The 27,460-nt window shown below is 45.6% G+C and overlaps 1 protein-coding gene across 1 annotated transcript in view; it reads left to right on the forward strand.

Moving 5' to 3' along the window:
* TTC6 (tetratricopeptide repeat domain 6) overlaps window positions 1-27,460 on the forward strand; it is a 247,165-nt gene that overhangs the window by 149,197 nt on the left and 70,508 nt on the right. Inside the window, exon 24 of the mRNA XM_089680254.1 lies at window positions 7,624-7,737. Coding sequence (XP_089536380.1) covers window positions 7,624-7,737 — 114 coding nt within the window. The remainder of the gene's footprint in view (window positions 1-7,623; window positions 7,738-27,460) is intronic.

Below are 27,460 nucleotides of genomic sequence, written 5' to 3' on the forward strand. Positions count from 1 at the left end.
CAAAAATATTGGCACTTCTGCATTTTTGTCATATAATGTACCACTTCACCCAGAAAATTGTTGCAATTACAAATGTTTAGGCATTCTCATGTTTATTTCTTTTGTTAGTATTGGTATGACAATATAGAAAATCACACCGGTAATCAGTTAAAATAGTGAAAAATTGACTCAACCTTTCTGTTGTGTGTTTCTGTGTGCCACATGGAGCATGAGGAAGAGAAAGAGCAGTAAAGAATTGTCTGAGGATCTGAGAACAAAACATTTTGGAAAACATGGACAATTTCACAGTTACAAGTCCATCTCTAGAGATTTTAATGTTACTGTGTCTAATGTGAGCAACATTGTCAAGAAGTTTACATCCCATGGCACTGTAGCCAATCTTTGTGGATGTGGACAAAAAAAAAAAATTGATCAAAGATTTCAAGAAAGGATTGTTTGAATGGTGGATAAAGAACCTCGATCAAGTTCCAAACAAATTCAAGCTGACCTTCAGGCACAGGGTACAGCTGTGTTGGCTCACACTTAACATTGCCATATGAATGAATAGGGACACTATGGTAGGAGACCCAGGAGGATCCCATTGCTGACACAGAAACATAAAAAAGCCTGATTGGAGTTTGCCAAAACATACCCCAGCAAGCCAAAATCCTTTTGGAAGAATGTGCTGTGGACAGACGAAACAAAACTACAGCTTTTTGGCCATCATTCTACTGTTTTCAGAAAAAGCAATGAGGCCTTTAAAGAAAAGAATACAGTCCATACAGTCAAACATGGTGGAGGTTCACTGATGTTTTGGGTTTGTTTTGCTGCTTCAGGAACTGGATGTCTTGACCGGTGCATGGCATTATCTCAAGGCTACCAAAGAATTCTGGGGTGCAGTTTAGAGCCTGGTGTCAGAATGTTGGGTCTCCTTCAGAGGTCATGGGTCCTACAGCAGGACAATCACCCAAAACACATCAAAAAGCACCCAGAAATGGTTTAAGACAAAGCGCTGGAGAGTACTGAACTGGCCAGCAATGAGTCCGGATCTCAATCCCATAGAGCATATGTGGAGAGATCTCAAAACAGCAGTTAGGAAAAAGGAACCCTTCTAATCTGAGACAGCTGGTGCAGTTGACGAAAGAAGAGTGGTCCAAAATTCCAGTAGAGAGCTGTAGGAAACTCATTGATGGTTACAGGAAGTGATTGATTTCAGTTATTTTTTCCAAGGGGAGTGCTACCAAATATTAAATTGAGGGTGCTAATAATTTTGTCCAGTCCATTTTAGGGGTTTTGCGTGAAATGTGTTAGATTTGGCTTTTTGTTTCTCTTTTTTTTGTGTCATACCAATACAAACAAAAGAAATAAACATGAGAATGCCTAAACATTTGTAATTGCAACAATTTTCTGGGCTAAATGGTGCATTATCTGACAGAAATGCAAGGATGCCAATATTTTTGGCCAAGACTGTAAAAAGTTGAAAGCTTAAATTGTTTCATAGTGCATTCAGATTGTTTGAGATTCAGCAGAGCTTCATAGGGGTTCTTAGTTTATACTCTTCTAGGCTTTAGTATTGCTGACTGATAAACCCTGGTCCAGTGCCAGTTGCTCCACAAACCATTAAGCAATGGTCTGGGGTGCCCTGGACAAATCTAGCCAGTCTGTGAGGTACCACGAACCACCTTAGCAAATGCTTATAACTGGCCTCATTAGATGAACAGTTCAGTGATTCGTGTCCTTATTCGTGTGGCTCCAGAGAACCTCCCAGATCTTTTTTCCATTTGGAGACATAAGGCAGATGGCACATCAGGTTGCCTCCCAGGTGAATGTTGTATATTAAGGATATTATACCTTTTAGAATGAGCATGGTGTGAACATACTATGACGGTGCCAGAGACAAATCTGCTGCACCTTGAAGTTGACTATTTCATGGTGAAGAAGGGAAGCGTAGGCAGTCTCACGAAAATAACTTGTTGGAGTCTCCTAGAATTTAAAGAAGCCAGTGATTAATACAATTTATGAGCATCCACTGATGACCAAAAGATGAATTGGTTTTCCATGAAATGAGCCTTCAGGGCCAGTTCACACCATGCCTGCATCTGAATCGCATTCCTGTCCAATTCAAGCCACATGCACAATGCATTGCTTTTGCAATTTGCAGAGGATATCATTGACAACCAAAAGCACCTGCTGCCCTCCCCTGATGGCATGGTACTTTTGTATCATACGATCCGGTTACAGTGTGTTTTAAAAAGGTAAAGCATGCACTACTTTTAGTGCGGTGCAGTGCGATGTAAGCCCAATCACAATGAATGTGCTTGAAATTGCACCGCACAGTGCCGCATGTGAATTGCGGGAACACACAACGTTTCTGTGTGATTCAGCTCCAGGCATGGTATGAACTAGCTCTTAACCTGGACAACTTGATTAGATTTGATTGTATTTGGCCAACTGAGGCCTTGTTTACACTTGTAGTTGGGGGGGGGGGGGAGTAGAATTCAAGGTTGAGCCACATTTTTCTGCCCCTCCCCCCCAACGGTTCCCCCTTAAGCTGCAAAGTCATCAGACAGGATTTACACATGAAGCAACCATGGTGCTTTGCAAAATAATTCCTCTTGTGCTCATTGGGCAGTACCACCCCCTGAGTGCGATCCATTCACCGGAACGCACTGTGGTGCAGTGATGCAGATTTTTAGAGGTCAAAACAGGCAAACATATTGTCTCCTCACTGACTGTCAAAACACCCTCTGAAGAGCAATCCACTGTTGATCACTTTTCAGAGAGCACCAAGTGTGCTAACAAGCTCTTATGCTTATTTTAATGCTATCTGAATTTCAAACGCCTTTTGAGCAACACATATGTCACTTTGCCCATTTAGGTCAAAGTGACAGATTCTATTGATACATTGATACCCCCCCAACTCACCTTGCTGATACTTACTCATAGTGCTCCTGTGTTGCACTTATAGCTTTTGGAAATTGACTTGTGGTATTAAACCCAAAACCAAAATGTATTATATTGCAGCTTACCAATCATTAGATGTGGTGGCTGCATCAGTTTTCTTCTCTTTTGCTTCTTTGACCTGTTTTCACCTGGTGATCTGGCCAATAACACACCTCCAGTATTAGTGAGACACCACTTTGGATGAGGCAGGACTCAGCAAACAGTATTGTCAGTCTGGGAGGGAGGGGCATGTCCAATGTATTAGCAGATTGGAATACAAATAACACATTTAAGCCAAACTCCAGCTAGTATTTAATAATCGGATACAGCAAACATTTTTTTCCTTTTAAGGATAAAAATTTTACCTGAATTTATAATAGCTGATAATTTTAATCACCCTTGTCAGTGGTAAATGGGTGGTCCATCCATGTAAGCTGATACATTCTGCTGGAGAGCTTCTAAAAAACAGCAGAGTTGCTGGCTGAATCACCAGATAAAAATAGAAAAAAGTAATATATCTAAGAATTGGTAAGCTGCATTATAAGAAATGTTTGCATTTGGGTTTCATACTACTTTAAAAGTCCTGTGCAGTGAACTTTTGAAGGAGAAGGTCACACACTCCCCCATACCAAGAGGTATATCCAAAGGTCCCATCAGGCAAACAAAATTGTACATTCTGTATCTCAGGGCTTGACAAATCCCAGGTGTCAGGTCGCCATGGCGACTAGAAATTGCGTGCTGGCGCTTAGGTTCACACACTGCCTCCCGTTAACTTCAATGCAAAATTGCATCCCATTGACTTCAATGCAAAATCGTGTCTTATCAACCTTAATGCAAAAGCACATCCCATTGATTTTGATCCAAAAAAAAAGCATCCTATTGACTTCAATGCAAAATCATGTCCCATTGACTTCAACGCAAAAAGCCTCCCATTGATTTGAATACCTCCCACTTTCTTCAATGCAAAATTGCCTCCCATTAATTTCAATGCAAAATAACCTCCCATTGACTTCAATGAAAAAACATCTCACATTCACTTCATTGCAAAAACTGTCAATAGCAATCCTATGTGAACAATTATCTCCACATGCCACTCTTCTCTATCACTTCTATCACTTACAAGTCTGAAATGCACCTCTACAAACTCCCACAGGACCCAACACAATGCAGTTGATTTACTAAAGGTAAATAACTGCACTTCAAGTGCAGTTGCTTTAAATCCAAGGGGAAGCTGTGAAATGAAGCGAAGCTCTGCTGATTTCTTTCATCCAATCATGTGCAAGCAAAAATGTTGTTTTTTTTATTTTCCTTGCATTTTTCCCATCAGATCTAGAGCAACTGCACTTTCAGTGCACTTAAAATACACTTTCAAGTGCACTTGGAGTGCAGTTGCAGTGCACAGCCTATTTGCCTTTAGCAAATCAACCCCAATGTGTGTGGATCACATCTGTTTGATCCACCTCAATCGGAACACATAATATCTAGCCTGTCATGTGAATCTGTAAGTTTAAAAAAACATCCAGAATCGCATACAGTATGTGTGAACCAGAGCAGCTCCAGTCACACCAGGGCATTTTGGGATTGCTGCAAATTTGCTGTGATCACAAAACGCAGGTTCTGGTGCCATTATTTTCAATGACACCTAAAATGTGGTACGGTCCGTGATTGGTGCACGACAAATGGCATCGTAAAGATTGTCGCCCAAAGGTTGCCTTGCCCCAGGTGCTGACAACCCACGCTACACTAAAAAAAAAAAAAAACAAACAACTTTTTAGCTGACTCCTGCTGTATATTGTTGTTTCTTTAATATTAGTAAAAAAGGCAGTAGCAAATACTAAAATCTATATTTATATTTTTGTGAACAAGATATGCTTGTAATGTATCACATAATTTGCACCTGACACACCTGCTGTAGATCATTCTGCTATTATGCAAATATCTTTGAGTAGTTAAAAAATGCAAACTAAAAAAAAGAATCTGAATGGAATTGTTGCTGTTGGAAATAATGCAGGCCATAGACGGGTCGTTTATCGGCCAAATTTTTTTCCGTATGATAATCACGCTGTTAGTGGGGCCAGCCCGTTGGCCGGTTTTTGTGGATCTCTTCATTTATTTTTATTGGTCATGCTGGAAAATCCGCAAAAAAACTGAAGTTTTTTCGTGGACATGGGTGGCAGCATCGGCCGATAAACGGCTCATCTATGACCTGCCTTAGGCTTGAAAAAAAACATTGTTTTGTCGTTTACACTTGCTTCAAAATATGGCATTGGACATGCTTTTTTAAAGCACTCTGAATGTCAATCAAAGCCCATGTCACTAAATAAAACGATAAGCTTACTGTCCTGTTCACATGTTGTTTGCTTTGCTTCAAAAATGATACCCCATGTTGTTGTTTGTGCTTCAGAGGGTCTCTAGTGCCTCCATTGAAGTCTATGACAAAGCTCGCTTACAGCACTTGCAGCTTTTGAGAAGCTTCTATTAGGCCCCTTTCACACAGGCAGTTAGATTTGAGCTTTTAGTTGCCGTTAGAGGAACTTATTTACCGCAGCTAAATGCAGACAATGCATCCCTATGGCTCCATTCACACACTGCGTTTAGCAACGTTTTCATAAGATACGGTTTTATGCGTTTAGGAAAAATAAAGTTGACTGCATCCAGAAGCGATGTGCGGCAGCTATTTGTACATAAACGCAGTTAATTGCAGTACAAAGAAAAAATAAGTAAACAGTTGCTATAGAAAAGGCAAGAATTTACTACTGCTAAATGCAGCCACATGTAAACGCACGTAATCACAGATAAACGCAATGTACAAGCGCAAGTGATCTCTGTGCCAGGAGTGTTGGAATTTAAAAAAAAAAAACTGCATTTACAAGCGGAAGAACAACCGCCCGTGTGAAAGAGGCCTTAAGCTTTAGCTTTGCTTTGTTTTGTAGGTATTGCTGGTTTGAGATATCCCAGGATGCACTGGGAAACCAGCAAGCCAAACAAACAACCAAAAAGACATCTTCAGCAGTCACTTCAAGTTCATGTGTATATATTCTGGAAGTGTCTGGTGCAGACTCACATCCTGTGTGCAGTATGGAGCAGCAGGAAGGTGAGCGGGGTCCGGACTGGAGCAGAGAAACTAGCAGACAGCACACATGGTGTGTACCTTGGGAAATCTATAGCAGAAGGTGAGCTGGGGGTACTACTGATTGGGGCATCAGCAGAGCGAGGGGTACTGCTGAGCAGGGGATCTGCTGAACGAGGGTACTAATGAGTTGGGGATCTGCTGAACGAGGGTACTAATGAGTTGGGGATCTGCTGAACGAGGGTACTAATGAGTTGGGGATCTGCTGAACGAGGGTACTAATGAGTTGGGGATCTGCTGAACGAGGGTACTGATGAGTTGGGGGTCTGCTGAATGAGGGTACTAATGAGTTGGGGATCTGCTGAACGAGGCTACTAATGAGTTGGGGATCTGCTGAACGAGGCTACTAATGAGTTGGGGATCTGCTGAACGAGGCTATTAATGAGTTGGGGATCTGCTGAACGAGGGTACTGATGAGTTGGGGGTCTGCTGAATGAGGGTACTAATGAGTTGGGGATCTGCTGAACGAGGCTACTAATGAGTTGGGGATCTGCTGAACGAGGCTACTAATGAGTTGGGGATCTGCTGAACGAGGCTACTAATGAGTTGGGGATCTGCTGAACGAGGCTACTAATGAGTTGGGGATCTGCTTAACAGTGGTACTAATGAGTTGGGGATCTGCTGAACGGGGGTACTAATGAGTTGGGGGTCTGCTGAACAGTGGTACTAATGAGTTGGGGATCTGCTGAACATTGGTACTAATGAGCTGGGGATCTGCTGAGTAGGGGTACTACTGAGCTGGGGTTTTATTGGGCCCTCTTAAAACAAATTGAAAATGAACACACGCACAAGGCATTTGCCAAGCTTCAAAAAAGCATCACTGAAGCATCATCGAAGCATCACAGAAGCATCATAAACACATCAAAAACGTATGTTGAAGCATTAGGTGCTTCAATGTGTGTTAAAGTCGAAGCACGTGTAAATGAACCCTTAGGTCTAGTACACACGATCAGAAAATTGTACAAAAAATATCGCTTTCTAAGCAATCATATGATAATCTGATCGTTAGTACACAGCTTTCGTCGGAAACTATTTGAAGGGACAAGCACGAAAATGTTTCTCATACGATACCAGATCGCACGATTTTGATTTCATCCGAAAATACAATACAAATACATTACATCACTTCCGAATTTTCTTCCTGCAATAATTTTCATAACTATAGTAGCCTCTTCACTTTTGACATGTGACTAACATGCAAAAAAAATTTTTCTCATCATGTGTACAGGGCTTTACTGTTTCCTGCTTAACACCTGTTGAGATAAGATATCAGCCCTATTAATCAGCAGTGCTCTTGCTACCTGATAAGTGCTGTTGATTGCTATATGGTATTGTGTTGGACTGCTGGAGAGCCATAAAAAAAACATTATTAGTATATGTGAAGCCTGGCTGCATTACACGAATAAATACTGTAGTGACGGTTCAATTGGGCTTTAACTTCTGATAAGATTGCTTACATAAAGATTATCTGTTTTATATGTGTATCTGAAAAAACACTGAACAGAATATATTATACACTTTATCTGATAGATTTCCTGAGTAAAAAGGACTTTATATTTTCTTCTTTCCAGGCATATAAACTGGCCATTCTGGATTTAACAAAAGCTGCAGATTTGGATCCATCATGCTCTCTTGTATATTACAACAGAGGAGTTTGTTACCATCAGATGAAGATGTATGAGGAGGTATGGAACCGAATCTGGGCTGAGAGCTTATCTCATAAGTGACGGACCTATACAGTATGTGTAAGACTTAATGTGGCCATACATTATACAATTTTCTTATTCAATTTTATGTAGATTTACCTTTAAATATGTACTGCAAGGGCCTGCCTGACTGCATACAAATTGAAAGTGTTTAGGTTTGACCTCATGTTATATGGTTTTGGTAAATCTAAGGGAAATTTGTACAAGAAAATAGTATTATGTTTGGCCAGTCTTATACAGTCTTATACAGTATGACTAAAAGTAACAGCCATAGTGGCTCAGCAATGTAAAAATTGATTTAACAGGAGCTGCAGGGTCTGTTGTGTAAAAAGAAATATACTAAAAACACAAAGACATTACATAGTTAGTCTGGCTGAAAAAAAGACAAAAGTCCATCCAGTTCAACCATAGAAAAAAAAAAGTTATATTCCTATACCCACAGTTGATTCAGAGGAAGGCAAAAAAAAACCCCAGCAAAGCATGATCCAATTTGCTCCTGCTGGGAATAAAATTCCTTCCTGATACCCCGAGAGACAATCGGATATTCCCTGGATCAACTTTACCTATAAATGTTAGTATCCAGTTATATTCTGTGTATCAAAGAAAGAATCCAGGCCTTTTTTGAAGCAATCCACTGAGCTGGCCAGAACCAACCCTTGAGGGAGTCTATTCCACATTTTCACAGCTCTCACTGTGAAGAAACCTTTCAGTGTTTGGAGATTACATTTCTTTTCCTCCAGACGTAAAGAGTGCCCCCTTGTCCTCTGTGATGACCTCAGGGTGAATAGCTCCACACAGAGTTCACTATATGAACCACTGATGTATTTATACATGTTGATCATATCCCCCCTTAATCTCCTCTTCTCAAGAGACAATAAAATCAGTTCCTCTAATCTTTCCTCATAGCTGAGCTCCTCCATGCCTCTTATCAGTTTGGTTGCCCTTGTCTGTACTTTCTCCAGTTCCCCAATGTTCTTTTTGTGAATTGGTGCCCAAAACTGAACTGCATATTCCAGATGAGGTCTTACTAGTGATTTGTACTGGGGTAATATATCTCTCTCTCTGGAGTCTATACCTCTTTTAATACAAGAGAGGATTTTGCTCGCTTTAGAAACCGCTGCTTGGCATTGCATGCCATTATTAAGCTTGTGATCTACCAGAACTCCCAGATCCTTCTCCACTATTGATTCCCCCAGTTGTACCCCCCTAGTATGTATGATGCATGCATATTCTTAGCCCCCAAGTGCATAACCTTACATTTATCAACATTAAACCTCATTTGCCACATAGTTGCCCAATTACACAGTGCATTGAGGTCGGCTTGTAAGTTGAAGACATCCTGTAAGGACGTTATTCCACTGCACAGCTTGGTGTCATCTGCAAAGACGGAAATGGGATTTTTAATATCAGACCCTATATCGTTTATAAATATATTAAAAAGTAAGGGCCCCAACACTGAAACCTGGGGTACACCACTGATGACCCTAGACCATTCAGAGTATGAATCATTAACCACTACTCTTTGAATACGATCTTTGAGCCAGTTTTCTATCTATTTACATATGGATTTTTCCAAGCCTGTAGACTTTACCATACACATTAGCTGTGTGTGGGGAACTGTGTCAAACGCTTTTGCAAAATTCAAGTATACTATGTCCACGCCACCCCTCTCTCCAAGATCTTGCTCACCCCTTCATAAAAAGAAATCAGATTTGTTTGACAACTTCTGTCTTTCATGAATCCATGTGGTCTGTTGGTCAAAATATTTTTTATCAGCAAGAACTCATCTATGTGGTCTTTCATTAAACTCTCCAATATCTTCCCAACTATAGATGTTAAACTAACAGGTCTATAATTACTTGGTAAAGATTTTGACCCCTTTTTAAATATTGGCACCACATTGGCCTTACACCAATCCAGTGGTACTATGGCAGTCTTTAGGGAACCCCTAAAAATTAGAAACAATGGCTTTGAAATGACAGAGCTCAATTCTTTAAGGACCCGTGGGTGTATGCCATCAGGTCAAAATGCTTTATTCACCTTTATACTATCTAAATATTTTTGGATCATATCAATTGTGAGCCAATGTGGATCATCTGGAGCTGTGTCAATACCATGCCCATTATGGACAAGAGCTCCCCCATGCTTCTTTGTATACATAGAGCTGAAGAAGGTATTAAATAAATTTGCCTTCTCTTTGTCCCCAGTCACCCACTCTAGATTATTTTGTAAAGGGCCTACAAGCTCAGTCTGAACCTTTTTGCTATTAATATATTTGAAGAATTTTTTGGGGTTGGTCCTGCTATCTTTTGCAATCTGTCGTTCGTTTTCACTTTTTGCGGCCTTTATTTAATTTTTGCATATTCTGTTATATTCTTTGTAATGTTTAAATGATGATAGCGTTCCTTCATTTTAAATTTAATAAAAGCTCTTTTCCTATTATCTATGGCCTTTTTAACTTTGGCCGTAAGCCACATAGGTTTGATTTTTAGCCTTTTAAACTTGTTGCCCATGGGAATATGTTTTGCAGTGTGTTCACATACAGTGTGTTCACATACAGTCTTTTTGAAGAACTCCCACATCTGTGTTTTCATGTGTGTTCATCAATGCCAATATTCCCTCCCAGTTTAAGGCTTGGAGAGCAGCTCTCAGCCTTGGAAAATTAGCTCTCTTGAAATTGAGCATTTTTATTTTTCCCGTATGTGCTTGCAGTTTACAGCTAACAATAAATGAAATCATGTTATGGTTACTGCTACCCAGATGTTCTTTTATATGGACATTAGTAATAAGCTCTGCATGGTTTGAGATTACCTGGTCTAGTAGTGTTCCTGCAGTGCCATTACTCCAATTTCCGGGTAGTTGCAGCCCTTTTGATCTGTGCAAGGAGCTGAGTTTCCACCTGCTCATTAACAATGGGAGGCCTATAACAAATTAACATTAACATCCACATTACAGCTGGAAAGTAAATGCTAAAATGAGGTGTTGTCCAGGTCTTTAAAGTAAACCCTGCCCTCACAGGGCACATCAACAAAATAAAAGGTTCACTTAAAGTGGTTGTAAATCTTTATATACAGTAAAAAGGGAAAATAATTACTTGATCCCCTGCAGACTTTGTAAGTTTGCCCACTTACAAAGAAATGAAGGGTCTATAATTTTTATCATAGGTGTATTTTAAAGGATAGAGACAGACTATCAACCAGAAATCCAGAAAAAAACACATGATAAAATGTTATAAAGTGAGTTGAGTACTCAGTGAGTAAAATAAGTATTTTTTTTTTTATAAATATTTATTAGTTTTCAATCCACATACAAGTCATTTCAACATATCTCTTAAAATATTTATCAAAAACATATTTTCTCCTTATAAAATTTATTCCTATATATGACTTTCTTTTCATACCATCCCCCCCTCCCAAACACCCCCCCCTCCTTCTCCCCGTCCCCTCCCTTCCCTCCCTCACCTTCCCACGCTCTATATTCTCTCTTCTCTCATTTACTCCATATAATTCTATTATTCCTAAATCCAATTCTGAACCGACTACCCAGGACCTTATTTCTTCACCTTTTTCGCCATTTCTTTATATTCTCCCCATCCTTTCCATTTTTTATTGTACATCTCCAGCTTATCCTCTGGTGCAGCTGTGCATGGTAGCTTGTTCAATTAAGCTTTAGCAATCAAACAGGAAGGAGGGGCAGAGCCTGACTATGGCGGCGGCGGAGAGCTCGTGGTAGGAGCTCCCGCACGGGCCTCTTCCGACCGACCCCCCCTTGGACTCTAAAATTCCCCCCTAGCAGATGGAGCTCTAGAGGGTAGAGACCTACCTCGACCGGGCGGGTTCCTCTGGCTGAGCGGCTCCCCGGAGTTGAGAGCGGAGACCAGCGGAGTGTGGCAGGGACGCTGAGCCTGGACGCCGAGCCTGGTTGCCGGGTGACAGGGAGGCGCGGCCGGGACATGTGACCGGCCGCAGTGCACCTCTGGGAGGCAAGAAAGCCGGCCGCCCGGCCGGAGGCTGACAGGGAGCAGGAGAGATTCTGCTCTGCCGGACGACCTGCAATCCAGGGAGCCCTAACAGGCGGTCGATGGTGAGCCTCCCTAACAAAGACAAGGAAGAAGAGCATGGAGGAAAGTCCTGGAGGGTCCCCCTGAGAGGAAGAGAGCGGACCTGCTGAAAAGAATTGGTGGAAGGAGCCTGGAGCCGTCTCACGAGTTGGAGGGGTGAGTGAGTCTGGCGGTGGTCCCAAACACAAAAATTGTATAGAGTTGGAGGAAAGCAGGGAGAGAAAGAAAAGGGGGGGACCCCCAGAGAATAAGAATAAAAAATAAGGAGAAGAACGCAAGGTGCAGGCAAAGGCATACAGAAGGGTGGGAAGACAAAGCTGGGAATTCTATTTCTACACCTTATTAATTTCTTCGTTTTGCAAAGTATAAGTTTATAAGAGAAAATAAAGGTTACAGAAGAAATGAAAAATAAAAGTGCAAAGGGAACCGGGCCTAAAGGGACACAAACGGGGACAATTAAAAAGTACGTATCCCAGGGAAATGTGACCCCAGAAAGGCCCCAGAGCAGAGAAGATAAAGGAGAGTGTCAGGGCTCCCAGGTATGACCAGAGGTGTGTGACTGAAGCAGGGAAACGCAGACCTCAGATATGTTATAAACAATATAATTTATTAACACTAACAGTACAAACATAAACGCAGTGAAATACTAAAACATAATACAGTGCAAACAAACCCGGACCATCCCTCTGCCTGACCCTCTGTACTATGCTGCTTGCTACCTGCTGAACCTGGCCTGCGACCCCGACCATTCTCCGCTTGCTCCCCCTGTACCTACCTGCCCAATTGATATTGACCCGGCCTGCCTGACGACGCTTGCTTGTATGTACTGTTATCTGTGGGTGGTTTGGTTTGGTTTGTTTGCACTGTATTATGTTTTAGTATTTCACTGCGTTTATGTTTGTACTGTTAGTGTTAATAAATTATATTGTTTATAACATATCTGAGGTCTGCGTTTCCCTGCTTCAGTCACACACCTCTGGTCATACCTGGGAGCCCTGACATTACACCAAGGCCAATCCTGACCAGAAGTGGCTGCACAGGGAAGCCATCTTGGCTTGTTGATGGGAAGGATGGATCTTGATGAGGTTGAGTATTTATATCTGCTAGTGTTTGATGACAGGGAGTATGCTTATCAAACTCTGAAGGAGTATACCCGGGATGAATTGCTAGAATGTATACGGCTCGCTCATGTTCTAGTAGATCAGGGCACAGTGTTCTCTGAGGTGCAGCCATTGATTGAGGTTTGTGCAGAGTTGGTTTCATCTGGTTCCCCCGAATGCAGGGATGAATTTTTGCCACCATTTAGTGCAGACCAGGTAGAGTCCCTGGTGTGGTTATTAGAGGATGATGTGGGTTACTTTCTGGAGCGTTATTCCACATGTTCACCACAGACACTGAGAGATTGTATAAACGCAGTGCAGTCATTGACCAGACAGGCTTTGTGTAAGCTCAGCTTTGTTCAACCCCTACTGCAGACATGGACAGATTTGTTGCACCCAGTCTCAGTCAGCTTACAAAAACCCAGTCCTGCTTCTAACTCTACTCCTGTATTCCCACCAGCTCCTCCAGTTACAGCCCAGTATACTTGGCTATCTACCGCATGTCAGTACCCTGTTCCCACTCGCTGCACCTATCCTGCCTTTAACCCTGTAAAAAAGCCCTCTGTAGCAACTGCTCCCTCTCCTGTTCCATCCTCCAGTTCTTCTCTGTCTCCAGCTGCTCCATTCGTTTGCAGACCTGCGTTTACTTGCAGTGCTCCAGTAGTTAAAACCAGAAAAAAGCGAAAATTCTTTCCAACCAATACCATCCTGCCAGTATCCAAACCGGTGAGCCTGCCTTCCGTGGTTCAGACTGATGCCTGTACGCAGCCTGATGCCTCTACTCGGCCTGAAGCCTCTCCGCGGCCTGAAGCCTCTCCTCGGCCTGAAGCCTCTCCTCGGCCTGAAGCCTCTCCTCGGCCTGATGCCTCTACTCGGCCTGATGCCTCTACTCGGCCTGAAGCCTCTACGCGGCCTGAAGCCTCTCCTCGGCCTGAAGCCTCTACTCGGCCTGAAGCCTCTACTCGGCCTGATGCCTGTACTCGGCCTGATGCCTGTACTCGGCCTGATGCCTCTCTTCAGCCTGAAGCCTCTACTCGGCCTGATGCCTCTACTCGGCCTGATGCCTCTACTCGGCCTGAAGCCTCTACTCGGCCTAATGCCTCTACCCAGCATGATGAACTGATCCAGCCTGACGATCCTATTAGGCCAGTTGACTCGATGCCCGCTGTTGATCCAGATGATCCGGTACCTGATCCGGTGCCCGCTGTCGTGCCAATTGACTCAGAGCCCGCTGTCGTACCTGGTGACTCGGTGCCCACTGCCTTGCCAGATGACGCGGTGCCCGCTGGCAAGCCAAATGACCTGATGCCTGGTGACCTAGTGTCCGCTGTCATACCTGATGACCCGATGCCCGCTGTCGAGCCAGACAATCCGGTACATGATGACCCGGTGCCCACTGTCGTGCCAGTTGACTCGGAGCCCACTGCCTTGCCAGATGACGCGGTGCTCGCTGTCGAGCCAAATGACTTGATGCCTGGTGACCCGATGCCCGCTGTCCAGTCAGACGATCCAATGTCTGACCCAGTGCCCGCGGTCATACCAGTTGACTCGGAGCCCACTGCCTTGCCAGATGACGCGGTGCCCGCGGTCGAGCCAAATGACCTGATGCCTGGTGACCCGATGCCCGCTGTCCGGTCAGACGATCCAATCTCTGACCCAGTGCCCGCGGTCATACCAGTTGACTCGGAGCCCACTGCCTTGCCAGATGACGCGGTGCCCGCTGTCGAGCCAAATGACCTGATGCCTGGTGACCCGATGCCCGCTGTCCAGCCAGACCATCCAATGTCTGACCCAGTGCCTGCGGTCATACCAGTTGACTCGGAGCCCACTGTCGTGCCTGGTGACTCGGTGCCCGCCGCTCCGCCTGGGGGCCCGAGACCTGTTGCTCCGCTTGAAGGTCCAGCGCCCGCCGCTCCGCCTGGGGATCCGGCGCCCGCCGCCCCGCCTGAGGGCCCGAGACCTGTCGCTCCGCCTGGGGGTCCGGCACCTGCCACTCCGCTTGAGGGCCCGAGACCTGTCGCTCCTCCTGGGGGTCCGGCGCCCGCCGCTCCGCCTGAGGGCCCGAGACCTGTCGCTCCACCTGGGGGTCCGGCGCCCGCCGCTCCGCCTGAGGGCCCGAGACCTGTCGCTCCATCTGGGGGTCCGGCGCCCGCCGCTCCGCCTGAGGGCCCGAGACCTGTCGCTCCTCCTGGGGGTCCGGCGCCCGCCGCCCCGCCCGAGGGCCCGAGACCTGTCGCTCCGCCTGGGGGTCCGGCGCCTGCCGCTCCGCCTGAGGGCCCGAGACCTGTCGCTCCACCTGGGGGTCCGGCGCCCGCCGCTCCGCCTGAGGGCCCGAGACTTGTCGCTCCGCCTGGGGGTCCGGCGCCTGCCGCTCCGCCTGAGGGCCCGAGACCTGTCGCTCCACCTGGGGGTCCGGCGCCCGCCGCTCCGCCTGAGGGCCCGAGACCTGTCGCTCCATCTGGAGGTCCGGCGCCCGCCGCTCCGCCTGAGGGCCCGAGACCTGTCGCTCCGCCTGGGGGTCCGGCGCCCGCCGCTCCGCCTGGGGGCACGATGCCTGTCGCCCCGCCTGGGGGCACGGTGCCTGTCGCCCCGCCTGGGGGCACGGTGCCTGTCGCCCCGCCTGGGGGCACGGTGCCTGTCGCCCCTCCTGGGGGCCCGGTGCCTGCCGCCCCTCCTGGGGGTACGGTGCCTGCCGCCCCTCCTGGGGGCACGGTGCCTGTCGCCCCTCCTGGGGGCCCGGTGCCTGTCGCCCCTCCTGGGGGCCCGGTGCCTGTCGCCCCTCCTGGGGGCCCGGTGCCTGCCGCCCCGCCTGGGGGCCCGGTGCCTGCCGCCCCGCCTGGGGGCCCGGTGCCTGCCGCCCCGCCTGGGGGCCCGGTGCCTGTCGCCCCGCCTGGGGGCCCGGTGCCTGCTGCTCCGCCCGGGGGCCCGGTGCCTGCTGCTCCGCCCGGGGGCCCGGTGCCTGCTGCTCCGCCCGGGGGCCCGGTGCCTGCTGCTCCGCCCGGGGGCCCGGTGCCTGCCGCTCCGCCCGGGGGCCCGCTGCCTGCCGCTCCACCTGGTGGCCCGCTGCCTGCTGCTTCGCCTGGTAATCCGATGAGCCTCTGCCCGGAGTCCTGCCCGATGTGCCTCTGCCCGGAGTCCTGCCCGATGTGCCTCTGCCCGGAGTCCTGCCCGATGTGCCTCTGCCCGGTGTGCCTCTGCCCGATGTGCCGCTGCCCGGAGTCCAGCCCGGTGTGCCGCTGCCCGGAGTCCTGCCCGGTGTGCCAGTCTTTGATATCCCGCCAGTTGCCAGACCCGGGCGGTGGAACATTTTGCCCAGCTAGGACTGTTTGGAGCGTCCTGAGGCCGCTCCTTGAGGGGGGGGTACTGTTAGGAATGGACTGGCCAGCAATGGTGGGACTCACCTGCCTTTTGATCTGCAGTACCAGGGCTGGCCAGCGGGTGCTCCCAGCAATCAGAGACTCAACCTTTCAGCCAGCTAACACCTGGAACTGATGATACTGGTGTATTTAAGGGATGGCCAGACTTGCAGACTCTGCCTTGGTGTTGTGTTTGTCCTGGGCCCTGTATCTGTCCTGCATCCTGTTTCTGTTCCTTTGCTGACTTCTCCTGCTCTGATCCTGGCTTGTGACCCTGACCATCCCTCTGTCTGACCCTCTGTACTACGCTGCTTGCTACCTGTTCTGATCCCTGGCTTGTGACCCGGACCATCCCTCTGCCTGACCCTCTGTACTATGCTGCTTGCTACCTGCTGAACCTGGCCTGCGACCCCGACCATTCTCCGCTTGCTCCCCCTGTACCTACCTGCCCAATTGATATTGACCCGGCCTGCCTGACGACGCTTGCTTGTATGTACTGTTATCTGTGGGTGGTTTGGTTTGTTTGCACTGTATTATGTTTTAGTATTTCACTGCGTTTATGTTTGTACTGTTAGTGTTAATAAATTATATTGTTTATAACATATCTGAGGTCTGCGTTTCCCTGCTTCAGTCACACACCTCTGGTCATACCTGGGAGCCCTGACACTCTCCTTTATCTTCTCTGCTCTGGGGCCTTTCTGGGGTCACATTTCCCTGGGATACGTACTTTTTAATTGTCCCCGTTTGTGTCCCTTTAGGCCCGGTTCCCTTTGCACTTTTATTTTTCATTTCTTCTGTAACCTTTATTTTCTCTTATAAACTTATACTTTGCAAAACGAAGAAATTAATAAGGTGTAGAAATAGAATTCCCAGCTTTGTCTTCCCACCCTTCTGTATGCCTTTGCCTGCACCTTGCGTTCTTCTCCTTATTTTTTATTCTTATTCTCTGGGGGTCCCTCTACCCTCTAGAGCTCCATCTGCTAGGGGGGAATTTTAGAGTCCAAGGGGGGGTCGGTCGGAAGAGGCCCGTGCGGGAGCTCCTACCACGAGCTCTCCGCCGCCGCCATAGTCAGGCTCTGCCCCTCCTTCCTGTTTGATTGCTAAAGCTTAATTGAACAAGCTACCATGCACAGCTGCACCAGAGGATAAGCTGGAGATGTACAATAAAAAATGGAAAGGATGGGGAGAATATAAAGAAATGGCGAAAAAGGTGAAGAAATAAGGTCCTGGGTAGTCGGTTCAGAATTGGATTTAGGAATAATAGAATTATATGGAGTAAATGAGAGAAGAGAGAATATAGAGCGTGGGAAGGTGAGGGAGGGAAGGGAGGGGACGGGGAGAAGGAGGGGGGGGTGTTTGGGAGGGGGGGATGGTATGAAAAGAAAGTCATATATAGGAATAAATTTTATAAGGAGAAAATATGTTTTTGATAAATATTTTAAGAGATATGTTGAAATGACTTGTATGTGGATTGAAAACTAATAAATATTTATAAAAAAAAAAATACTTATTTTACTCACTGAGTACTCAACTCACTTTATAACATTTTATCATGTGTTTTTTTCTGGATTTCTGGTTGATAGTCTGTCTCTATCCTTTAAAATACACCTATGATAAAAATTATAGACCCTTCATTTCTTTGTAAGTGGGCAAACTTACAAAGTCTGCAGGGGATCAAGTAATTATTTTCCCTTTTTACTGTATATAAAGATTTACAACCACTTTAAGTGAACCTTTTATTTTGTTGATGTGCCCTGTGAGGGCAGGGTTTACTTTAAAGACCTGGACAACACCTCATTTTAGCATTTACTTTCCAGCTGTAATGTGGATGTTAATGTTAATTTGTTATAGGCCTCCCATTGTTAATGAGCAGGTGGAAACTCAGCTCCTTGCACAGATCAAAAGGGCTGCAACTACCCGGAAATTGGAGTAATGGCACTGCAGGAACACTACTAGACCAGGTAATCTCAAACCATGCAGAGCTTATTACTAATGTCCATATAAAAGAACATCTGGGTAGCAGTAACCATAACATGATTTAATTTATTGTTAGCTGTAAACTGCAAGCACATACGGGAAAAATAAAAATGCTCAATTTCAAGAGAGCTAATTTTCCAAGGCTGAGAGCTGCTCTCCAAGCCTTAAACTGGGAGGGAATATTGGCATTGATGAACACACATGAAAACACAGATGTGGGAGTTCTTCAAAAAGACTGTATGTGAACACACTGTATGTGAACACACTGCAAAACATATTCCCATGGGCAACAAGTTTAAAAGGCTAAAAATCAAACCTATGTGGCTTACGGCCAAAGTTAAAAAGGCCATAGATAATAGGAAAAGAGCTTTTATTAAATTTAAAATGAAGGAACGCTATCATCATTTAAACATTACAAAGAATATAACAGAATATGCAAAAATTAAATAAAGGCCGCAAAAAGTGAAAACGAACGACAGATTGCAAAAGATAGCAGGACCAACCCCAAAAAATTCTTCAAATATATTAATAGCAAAAAGGTTCAGTCTGAGCTTGTAGGCCCTTTACAAAATAATCTAGAGTGGGTGACTGGGGACAAAGAGAAGGCAAATTTATTTAATACCTTCTTCAGCTCTATGTATACAAAGAAGCATGGGGGAGCTCTTGTCCATAATGGGCATGGTATTGACACAGCTCCAGATGATCCACATTGGCTCACAATTGATATGATCCAAAAATATTTAGATAGTATAAAGGTGAATAAAGCATTTTGACCTGATGGCATACACCCACGGGTCCTTAAAGAATTGAGCTCTGTCATTTCAAAGCCATTGTTTCTAATTTTTAGGGGTTCCCTAAAGACTGCCATAGTACCACTGGATTGGTGTAAGGCCAATGTGGTGCCAATATTTAAAAAGGGGTCAAAATCTTTACCAAGTAATTATAGACCTGTTAGTTTAACATCTATAGTTGGGAAGATATTGGAGAGTTTAATGAAAGACCACATAGATGAGTTCTTGCTGATAAAAAATATTTTGACCAACAGACCACATGGATTCATGAAAGACAGAAGTTGTCAAACAAATCTGATTTCTTTTTATGAAGGGGTGAGCAAGATCTTGGAGAGAGGGGTGGCGTGGACATAGTATACTTGAATTTTGCAAAAGCGTTTGACACAGTTCCCCACACACAGCTAATGTGTATGGTAAAGTCTACAGGCTTGGAAAAATCCAAGCGGAGTGGCAGGTGCCGGACCCCCAGGCGGAGCGACAGGTCTCGGGCCCTCAGGCGGGGCGGCGGGCGCCGGATCCCCAGGCGGAGCGGCGGGCGCTGGACCTTCAAGCGGAGCAACAGGTCTCGGGCCCCCAGGCGGAGCGGCGGGCACCGAGTCACCAGGCACGACAGTGGGCTCCGAGTCAACTGGTATGACCGCAGGCACTGGGTCAGACATTGGATGGTCTGGCTGGACAGCGGGCATCGGGTCACCAGGCATCAGGTCATTTGGCTCGACAGCGGGCACCGCGTCATCTGGCAAGGCAGTGGGCTCCGAGTCAACTGGTATGACCGCGGGCACTGGGTCAGACATTGGATCGTCTGACCGGACAGCGGGCATCGGGTCACCAGGCATCAGGTCATTTGGCTCGACCGCGGGCACCGCGTCATCTGGCAAGGCAGTGGGCTCCGAGTCAACTGGTATGACCGCGGGCACTGGGTCAGACATTGGATCGTCTGACTGGACAGCGGGCATCGGGTCACCAGGCATCAAGTCATTTGGCTCGACAGCGAGCACCGCGTCATCTGGCAAGGCAGTGGGCTCCGAGTCAACTGGCACGACAGTGGGCACCGGGTCATCATGTACCGGATTGTCTGGCTCGACAGCGGGCATCGGGTCATCAGGTATGACAGCGGACACTAGGTCACCAGGCATCAGGTCATTTGGCTTGCCAGCGGGCACCGCGTCATCTGGCAAGGCAGTGGGCACCGAGTCACCAGGTACGACAGCGGGCTCTGAGTCAATTGGCACGACAGCGGGCACCGGATCAGGTACCGGATCATCTGGATCAACAGCGGGCATCGAGTCAACTGGCCTAATAGGATCGTCAGGCTGGATCAGTTCATCATGCTGGGTAGAGGCATTAGGCCGAGTAGAGGCTTCAGGCCGAGTAGAGGCATCAGGCCGAGTAGAGGCATCAGGCCGAGTAGAGGCTTCAGGCTGAAGAGAGGCATCAGGCCGAGTACAGGCATCAGGCCGAGTACAGGCATCAGGCCGAGTAGAGGCTTCAGGCCGAGTAGAGGCTTCAGGCCGAGGAGAGGCTTCAGGCTGAGGAGAGGCTTCAGGCCGCGTAGAGGCTTCAGGCCGAGTAGAGGCATCAGGCCGAGGAGAGGCATCAGGCCGAGGAGAGGCATCAGGCCGAGGAGAGGCTTCAGGCCGAGGAGAGGCTTCAGGCCGAGGAGAGGCTTCAGGCCGCGGAGAGGCTTCAGGCCGAGTAGAGGCATCAGGCTGCGTACAGGCATCAGTCTGAACCACGGAAGGCAGGCTCACCGGTTTGGATACTGGCAGGATGGTATTGGTTGGAAAGAATTTTCGCTTTTTTCTGGTTTTAACTACTGGAGCACTGCAAGTAAACGCAGGTCTGCAAACGAATGGAGCAGCTGGAGACAGAGAAGAACTGGAGGATGGAACAGGAGAGGGAGCAGTTGCTACAGAGGGCTTTTTTACAGGGTTAAAGGCAGGATAGGTGCAGCGAGTGGGAACAGGGTACTGACATGCGGTAGATAGCCAAGTATACTGGGCTGTAACTGGAGGAGCTGGTGGGAATACAGGAGTAGAGTTAGAAGCAGGACTGGGTTTTTGTAAGCTGACGGAGACTGGGTGCAACAAATCTGTCCATGTCTGCAGTAGGGGTTGAACAAAGCTGAGCTTACACAAAGCCTGTCTGGTCAATGACTGCACTGCGTTTATACAATCTCTCAGTGTCTGTGGTGAACATGTGGAATAACGCTCCAGAAAGTAACCCACATCATCCTCTAATAACCACACCAGGGACTCTACCTGGTCTGCACTAAATGGTGGCAAAAATTCATCCCTGCATTCGGGGGAACCAGATGAAACCAACTCTGCACAAACCTCAATCAATGGCTGCACCTCAGAGAACACTGTGCCCTGATCTACTAGAACATGAGCGAGCCGTATACATTCTAGCAATTCATCCCGGGTATACTCCTTCAGAGTTTGATAAGCATACTCCCTGTCATCAAACACTAGCAGATATAAATACTCAACCTCATCAAGATCCATCCTTCCCATCAACAAGCCAAGATGGCTTCCCTGTGCAGCCACTTCTGGTCAGGATTGGCCTTGGTGTAATGTCAGGGCTCCCAGGTATGACCAGAGGTGTGTGACTGAAGCAGGGAAACGCAGACCTCAGATATGTTATAAACAATATAATTTATTAACACTAACAGTACAAACATAAACGCAGTGAAATACTAAAACATAATACAGTGCAAACAAACCAAACCAAACCACCCACAGATAACAGTACATACAAGCAAGCGTCGTCAGGCAGGCCGGGTCAATATCAATTGGGCAGGTAGGTACAGGGGGAGCAAGCGGAGAATGGTCGGGGTCGCAGGCCAGGTTCAGCAGGTAGCAAGCAGCATAGTACAGAGGGTCAGGCAGAGGGATGGTCCGGGTCACAAGCCAGGGATCAGAACAGGTAGCAAGCAGCGTAGTACAGAGGGTCAGACAGAGGGATGGTCAGGGTCACAAGCCAGGATCAGAGCAGGAGAAGTCAGCAAAGGAACAGAAACAGGATGCAGGACAGATACAGGGCCCAGGACAAACACAACACCAAGGCAGAGTCTGCAAGTCTGGCCATCCCTTAAATACACCAGTATCATCAGTTCCAGGTGTTAGCTGGCTGAAAGGTTGAGTCTCTGATTGCTGGGAGCACCCGCTGGCCAGCCCTGGTACTGCAGATCAAAAGGCAGGTGAGTCCCACCATTGCTGGCCAGTCCATTCCTAACAGAGAGTCTGATTTAAGTATGCAAAATAGTCCTAAACAGTCAATGGAATTGGATATCAGTAATCAACAAATATCAGAGACAGAAAAAGAACTACAAATCCCAAATAAAAGAGAGATGACAGAAATGTTCAAAGATCTGGAGAGAACAATAAAGCAAGAAATGGTAAAAATTCGGAATGATCTGGGGCAGTTGTTGTTAAGAGTGGAAGAAACGGAGCAGAAAGTTAAAAGCCAGACCCAGATTATTTCCGAATTAGAGAAGAAGATAATTAATATGGAAAAAGCTCAGGAAAAATTGCAGTACAAGGTGGAAATTCAAGAAAATAGAGAAAGAAGGAGAAATATAAGGATAAGAGGGGTACCGGAAAGTTTAAAAGGAGAAATACTAGAAGAGATGGTTTGTAAAATACTGAACTTTATAATGGGAAACTCTGAAATCGAAAGGACTATTATAGAAGGAATCTCTAGAAACTGGAAACTCCAGGGGAATCATGAGAAAGACAGGCCGAGAGACATACTTGTAAAATTTTATGAATTACAACAAAGGGAAAAAATCTGGAGGAACACTAAGGGAAAACCAGTAATAAAGTATGGATAAATGGATATTCAAATATATGCGGACTTGTCATCAGAGACTCTCCGGAGGAGGAGAGCTCTGAGGCCTTTGCTGGAGCAGATGAAAAAACAGAAGGTGCAATATAGATGGGGAGTTCCGGAGTGTTTGATAGGATGGAGAAATGGAATAATAGCCCATTTGAGGTTCCCAGAGGACTTGAGAAATTTTTGTAATAGACTTGAAATGCAGAAAATTGAAATAAAGGGTTGGGAAGAAGAATCTGGGGAAGAAAGAGCAGAAAGAGGGGAGGGGTGGAGACGGATGGGGGAGAGGGGGAGGGGCGGGGAAGGAGAGTGAAGGGGAGAGAAGTGTGTGTTTTTTTGTTTTTTTGTTTTTTTTTTCTTTCTCTCTCCTTGCTCCCATTTCATCGCCTCTTTTTTTTTTTTTTTTTCCCCCTTGTCCCTCCAGCTTGACTCCTTTTTCCTCCTATAGAAAGATGAGTAGAGAGGGGGTCAAAGGGGGGATCTGGATGGAGGGGAGGCTGTCCATGGGAAGAGTGAAGCCCTATGGTTTAAGTCAAAGGTGGATGCTACTTCCACAAATGAGGGTTAGGCAAAGTAAAAGCCTAAAAAGAGGGGGGAGGGAGGGGGGGAGAGGTGGTGTGGGAGGGGGAGGGGGGGGGAGAGGAAAGGGAATGGGGGGAGTATTGGGAGAGGGGGGGAGGGAGAGGGAGAGAGAAAAGGGTAGAGGGATAAAAACGCTCTATAGCAATAAGAAAGAGGAAGGGAAGGAGGAAGAGGGAGACGGTAGGAAAAGAGTAAGATGGAAGAAATCCCATATATATAATTATAATGTAAAAGGGTTAAGCTGCCCAGGAAAGAGATTCAGGTTATTTAAAGAACTTCAACATAGAAAATCCTCAGTGGTATTCTTGCAGGAAACACATCTAGAGATAGAGTCAAAGGTTAGACTGAAGACTAGACATTTTCCAACATGGTTCTATGCGGATTCACCAACTAAAAGAGCAAAAGGAGTTGCTATAGGCTTTGCAAAGAATATAAGGTTCGAGGTGGAGGAGAGATTAACGGATCCGGAGGGGAGGTTTTTATTTTTGAGAGGTAAACTACAGGGAATTGAGTGTACAATAGCAAATATATACAGCCCAAATAAGAGACCAGAGAGGTTTATGAGAGAAATGCTGAAGAGATTGATGGATTTTAAAAGTGGGTGTATGATAGTAGCGGGAGACTTTAACATCTGCATGGACCCACGGATAGATACCACTTCCTCTGTGAGGAGGGAGGAAAACAAATCCTTGAGAATGTTAAAGAAATTGATGCATGAGTGTCAGTTGGTGGACATCTGGAGAATTAGGAATATGAAGGAGAGAGATTATACTTTCTTTTCGCACGTTCATGAGACTTATTCTAGACTAGATTACATATTAGTAGAACATCGAGTGATAGAGTGGGTGGTAGAAGTGAAAATTGAAGGAAGCACCCTGTCGGATCATGCCCCAGTTGCTATGAAGTTAAGATGGGGTAGAGAAGGGAGAGAAGGTTATGTATGGCGGTTGAATGAGGCACTTCTCATGGAGGAAGAGATTGGTCAAAGGATTGAGAGAGAAATTGAATGGTTTTTTGATGAGAATGAAACAGAGGATGTGTCGGTTGCAACGGTGTGGGAAGCACATAAAGCTTACATCAGAGGCCTACTTATTGCAATGGGGGCAAAAAAGAAAAAAGAAAGGAGAGAAAAGATAAATAGATTATTAAATGAAATATATGATCTTGAACAGGTGCATAAAAGGGAAAGAACTAAGGAGATAATGCAGAGGTTAATAAAGAAGAAAGAAGAATTAGAGAATGTAATGGAGGAGGAAAAAAGAAGAGTCTTTAATAAAATAACAAGTGAAAGGTACAGATGGGGAGATAGGCCGGGAAAGTATTTAATGCGAACTCTAAGAAAGAAGAAAAATAGAAATTATATTGAGAAAATAAGAAACCCCAAGGGGGAATTTGTACACCCAACCAAGGATATTGCTAGAATATTTAAAGAGTATTACAATGAGTTGTATAATATCATACCTCAGGATACGTTTAGGAAAACGGAAACAGTAAATAGAGAGAAAAGAAAGATATACCTAGAGGAGGCAGGCCTACCGAAACTAAGCGAAACACAACTGGACTCTCTAGAGGCAGAAATAACCACAGAGGAAATAAAATCAGCATTAGAAAGCATGGCGGGAGGGAAAAGCCCAGGTCCGGATGGATATACGGCCAAATACTATAAAAAATATAAAGAGCTTTTAATTCCCAAAATGAAGATTTATATGAACGCCTTGGGGAACGGGATGAAGATAAGGGAAGAGTCTTTACAGGCGAATATAGTATTGATACAGAAAGAAGATAAAGATCCCTCACAATGTGCGAGTTATCGTCCCATAGCGCTGTTGAATGTAGACACTAAAATATATGCAAAGGTTCTGGCAAATAGACTGAAAGAGCTGATGCCGGAGTAAAATAAGTATTTGATTCCCTACCAACCAACAATAATTCTGGCTCCCACAGACTGGCTATGTGCTCATGTGGTGCACAGATTAGTCCTGTCAATTTAAGAAGGTGCTGCTATCGACAACTCATTATGTGTATAAAAGACACCTGTCCACATAATCTCTTTCTTGGGCACCACCATGGACAAGACCAAAGAGCTGTCAAAGGATGTCAGGGACAAGATTGTAAACCTGCACATGGAATGGGCTACAAGATCATCAGCAAGAAGCTTGGTGAAAAGGAGACAACTGTTGGAGCGATTATTTGCAAATGGAAGAAATAGAAAATACTCATCAATCACCCACGGTCTGGAGCTCCATGCAAGATTTTCCTCATGGGGTAAGTTTGAGCATGAGAAAAGTGCGGGATCATCCCAAAACTACACAAAAGGAGCTTCTGAATGATCTCAAGGCAGTTGGGATCACAGTCACCAAACAAACCATTGGTAACACAATACGCTGCCGTGGATTGAAATCCTGCAGTGCCTGCAAGGCCCCCTCCTCTAGAAGGCACATCTGAACTTTGCCATTGAACATCTAAATGATTCAGACAAGGATTGGAAAACAGTGCTGTGGTCAGATGAGACCAAAATTTAGCTCTTTGGCTGTAACTCAGCTTGCCATATGTGGAGGAAGAAAAATGCTGACTATGACCCTAAGAACACCATCCCTACAGTCAAAAACAGAGGTGGAAACATTACAGTATGCTTTGGGGCTGTTTATCTGCTAAAGGTACAGGCCAACTTTGTTGCATTGAGGGTCCAATGAATCTTGGGTGAGAACCTTCTTCCCTCAGCCAGAACATTGAAGATGGGTTGTGGATGGGTCTTCCAGCATGACAATGACCCAAAACATACCGTCAAGACAACAAAGGAGTGGCTCAAGAAGGAGCACACTAAGGACATGGAGTAGCCCAGCCAGTCTCCAGACCATAGTTCTATAGAAAGTTTATGGAGGGAGCTGAAACTTCGAGTTGCCAAGTGACAGCCAAGAAACCTTAAGGATTTAGAGATCTGTAATGAAGAGTGGACCAAAACGTCTTACGTCTTGCTTGCCAACAAGGGTTTCTCAAGCAAGTACTTAGTCATGTTTTACTTGGGGATCAAATACCTATTTTACTCACTGAACTGCAATTCAATTTATAACCTTTATATTATGTGTTTTGTCTGGATTTTTGGTTGATATTCTGTCTCTATCTTTTAAAATACACCTATGATAAAAATTGTAGACCCTTAATTTCTTTGTAAGTGGGCAAACTTACTAAATTTGCAGGGGATCAGATTATTTTCTCCACTGTATACTCAGTCCTCTCTTCTTAACATCCATTCAAAGTCTAGAATGTATAAATCTTGTCTAAGCTGTCATAAAAAAGGAGAGCTGAAATTACACTACTCAGATGCTGCTCTGGTAATGTAAGCCTTATTAGAGTGACAACCTTATTTCTGGGACTACTCCAATGTGCCGCTAACATTGCTGAGAACTTCCGCACCTGTGTTGGCTGTGTTATAAAGACACTGATACTATAGTAATTTAAATATTTAGAATATTGTGGCGCCTAAATAGCCAAACTATAAAATGTGTTGCCCGCATTAAACCAGGCAAAAAAGTTGTCTGCTGCCCCTGAAAAGTGAGACACACTTTAACATTAAAATACGTGAATAGGTAGGCTCTATAACAATTGCATATAATAAATTATTAAAAAACATGAATGATGCAGTGAACTCTTTACATCATCTTTCAGATGATGTTCCTATACAAAAAACAATATATAGTGAACATAGTGACAGTCCCATGAAGATGCAGTCCTGTAGACCGAAAATGTGCTCTTTCACCACGTGCAGGCAATAAGTGAATGGCTCACTCACCAGAAATATAGACTTCAGTTAAGGTGGTCAGATAGGCTTTGTAGATACTGTAGATGTGGATTACCAACAACATGATCTCCTAAATCAGACCTCCCCAGTCTCCTAGTAGGGGATAAGGATCCAAGAAATCAAGGATAACTGCCCCCCAGTTGGATGGTCATATACTTCTGGATATTTCAATAGTAGATAGATTCTCCTCAAAAGGGAAG

Source organism: Staurois parvus, unplaced genomic scaffold, assembly GCF_062004578.1.
Source record: "Staurois parvus isolate SC_StPar_1 unplaced genomic scaffold, SC_StPar_1.0 ptg000237l, whole genome shotgun sequence".
Taxonomy (NCBI): Eukaryota; Metazoa; Chordata; class Amphibia; order Anura; family Ranidae; genus Staurois; species Staurois parvus.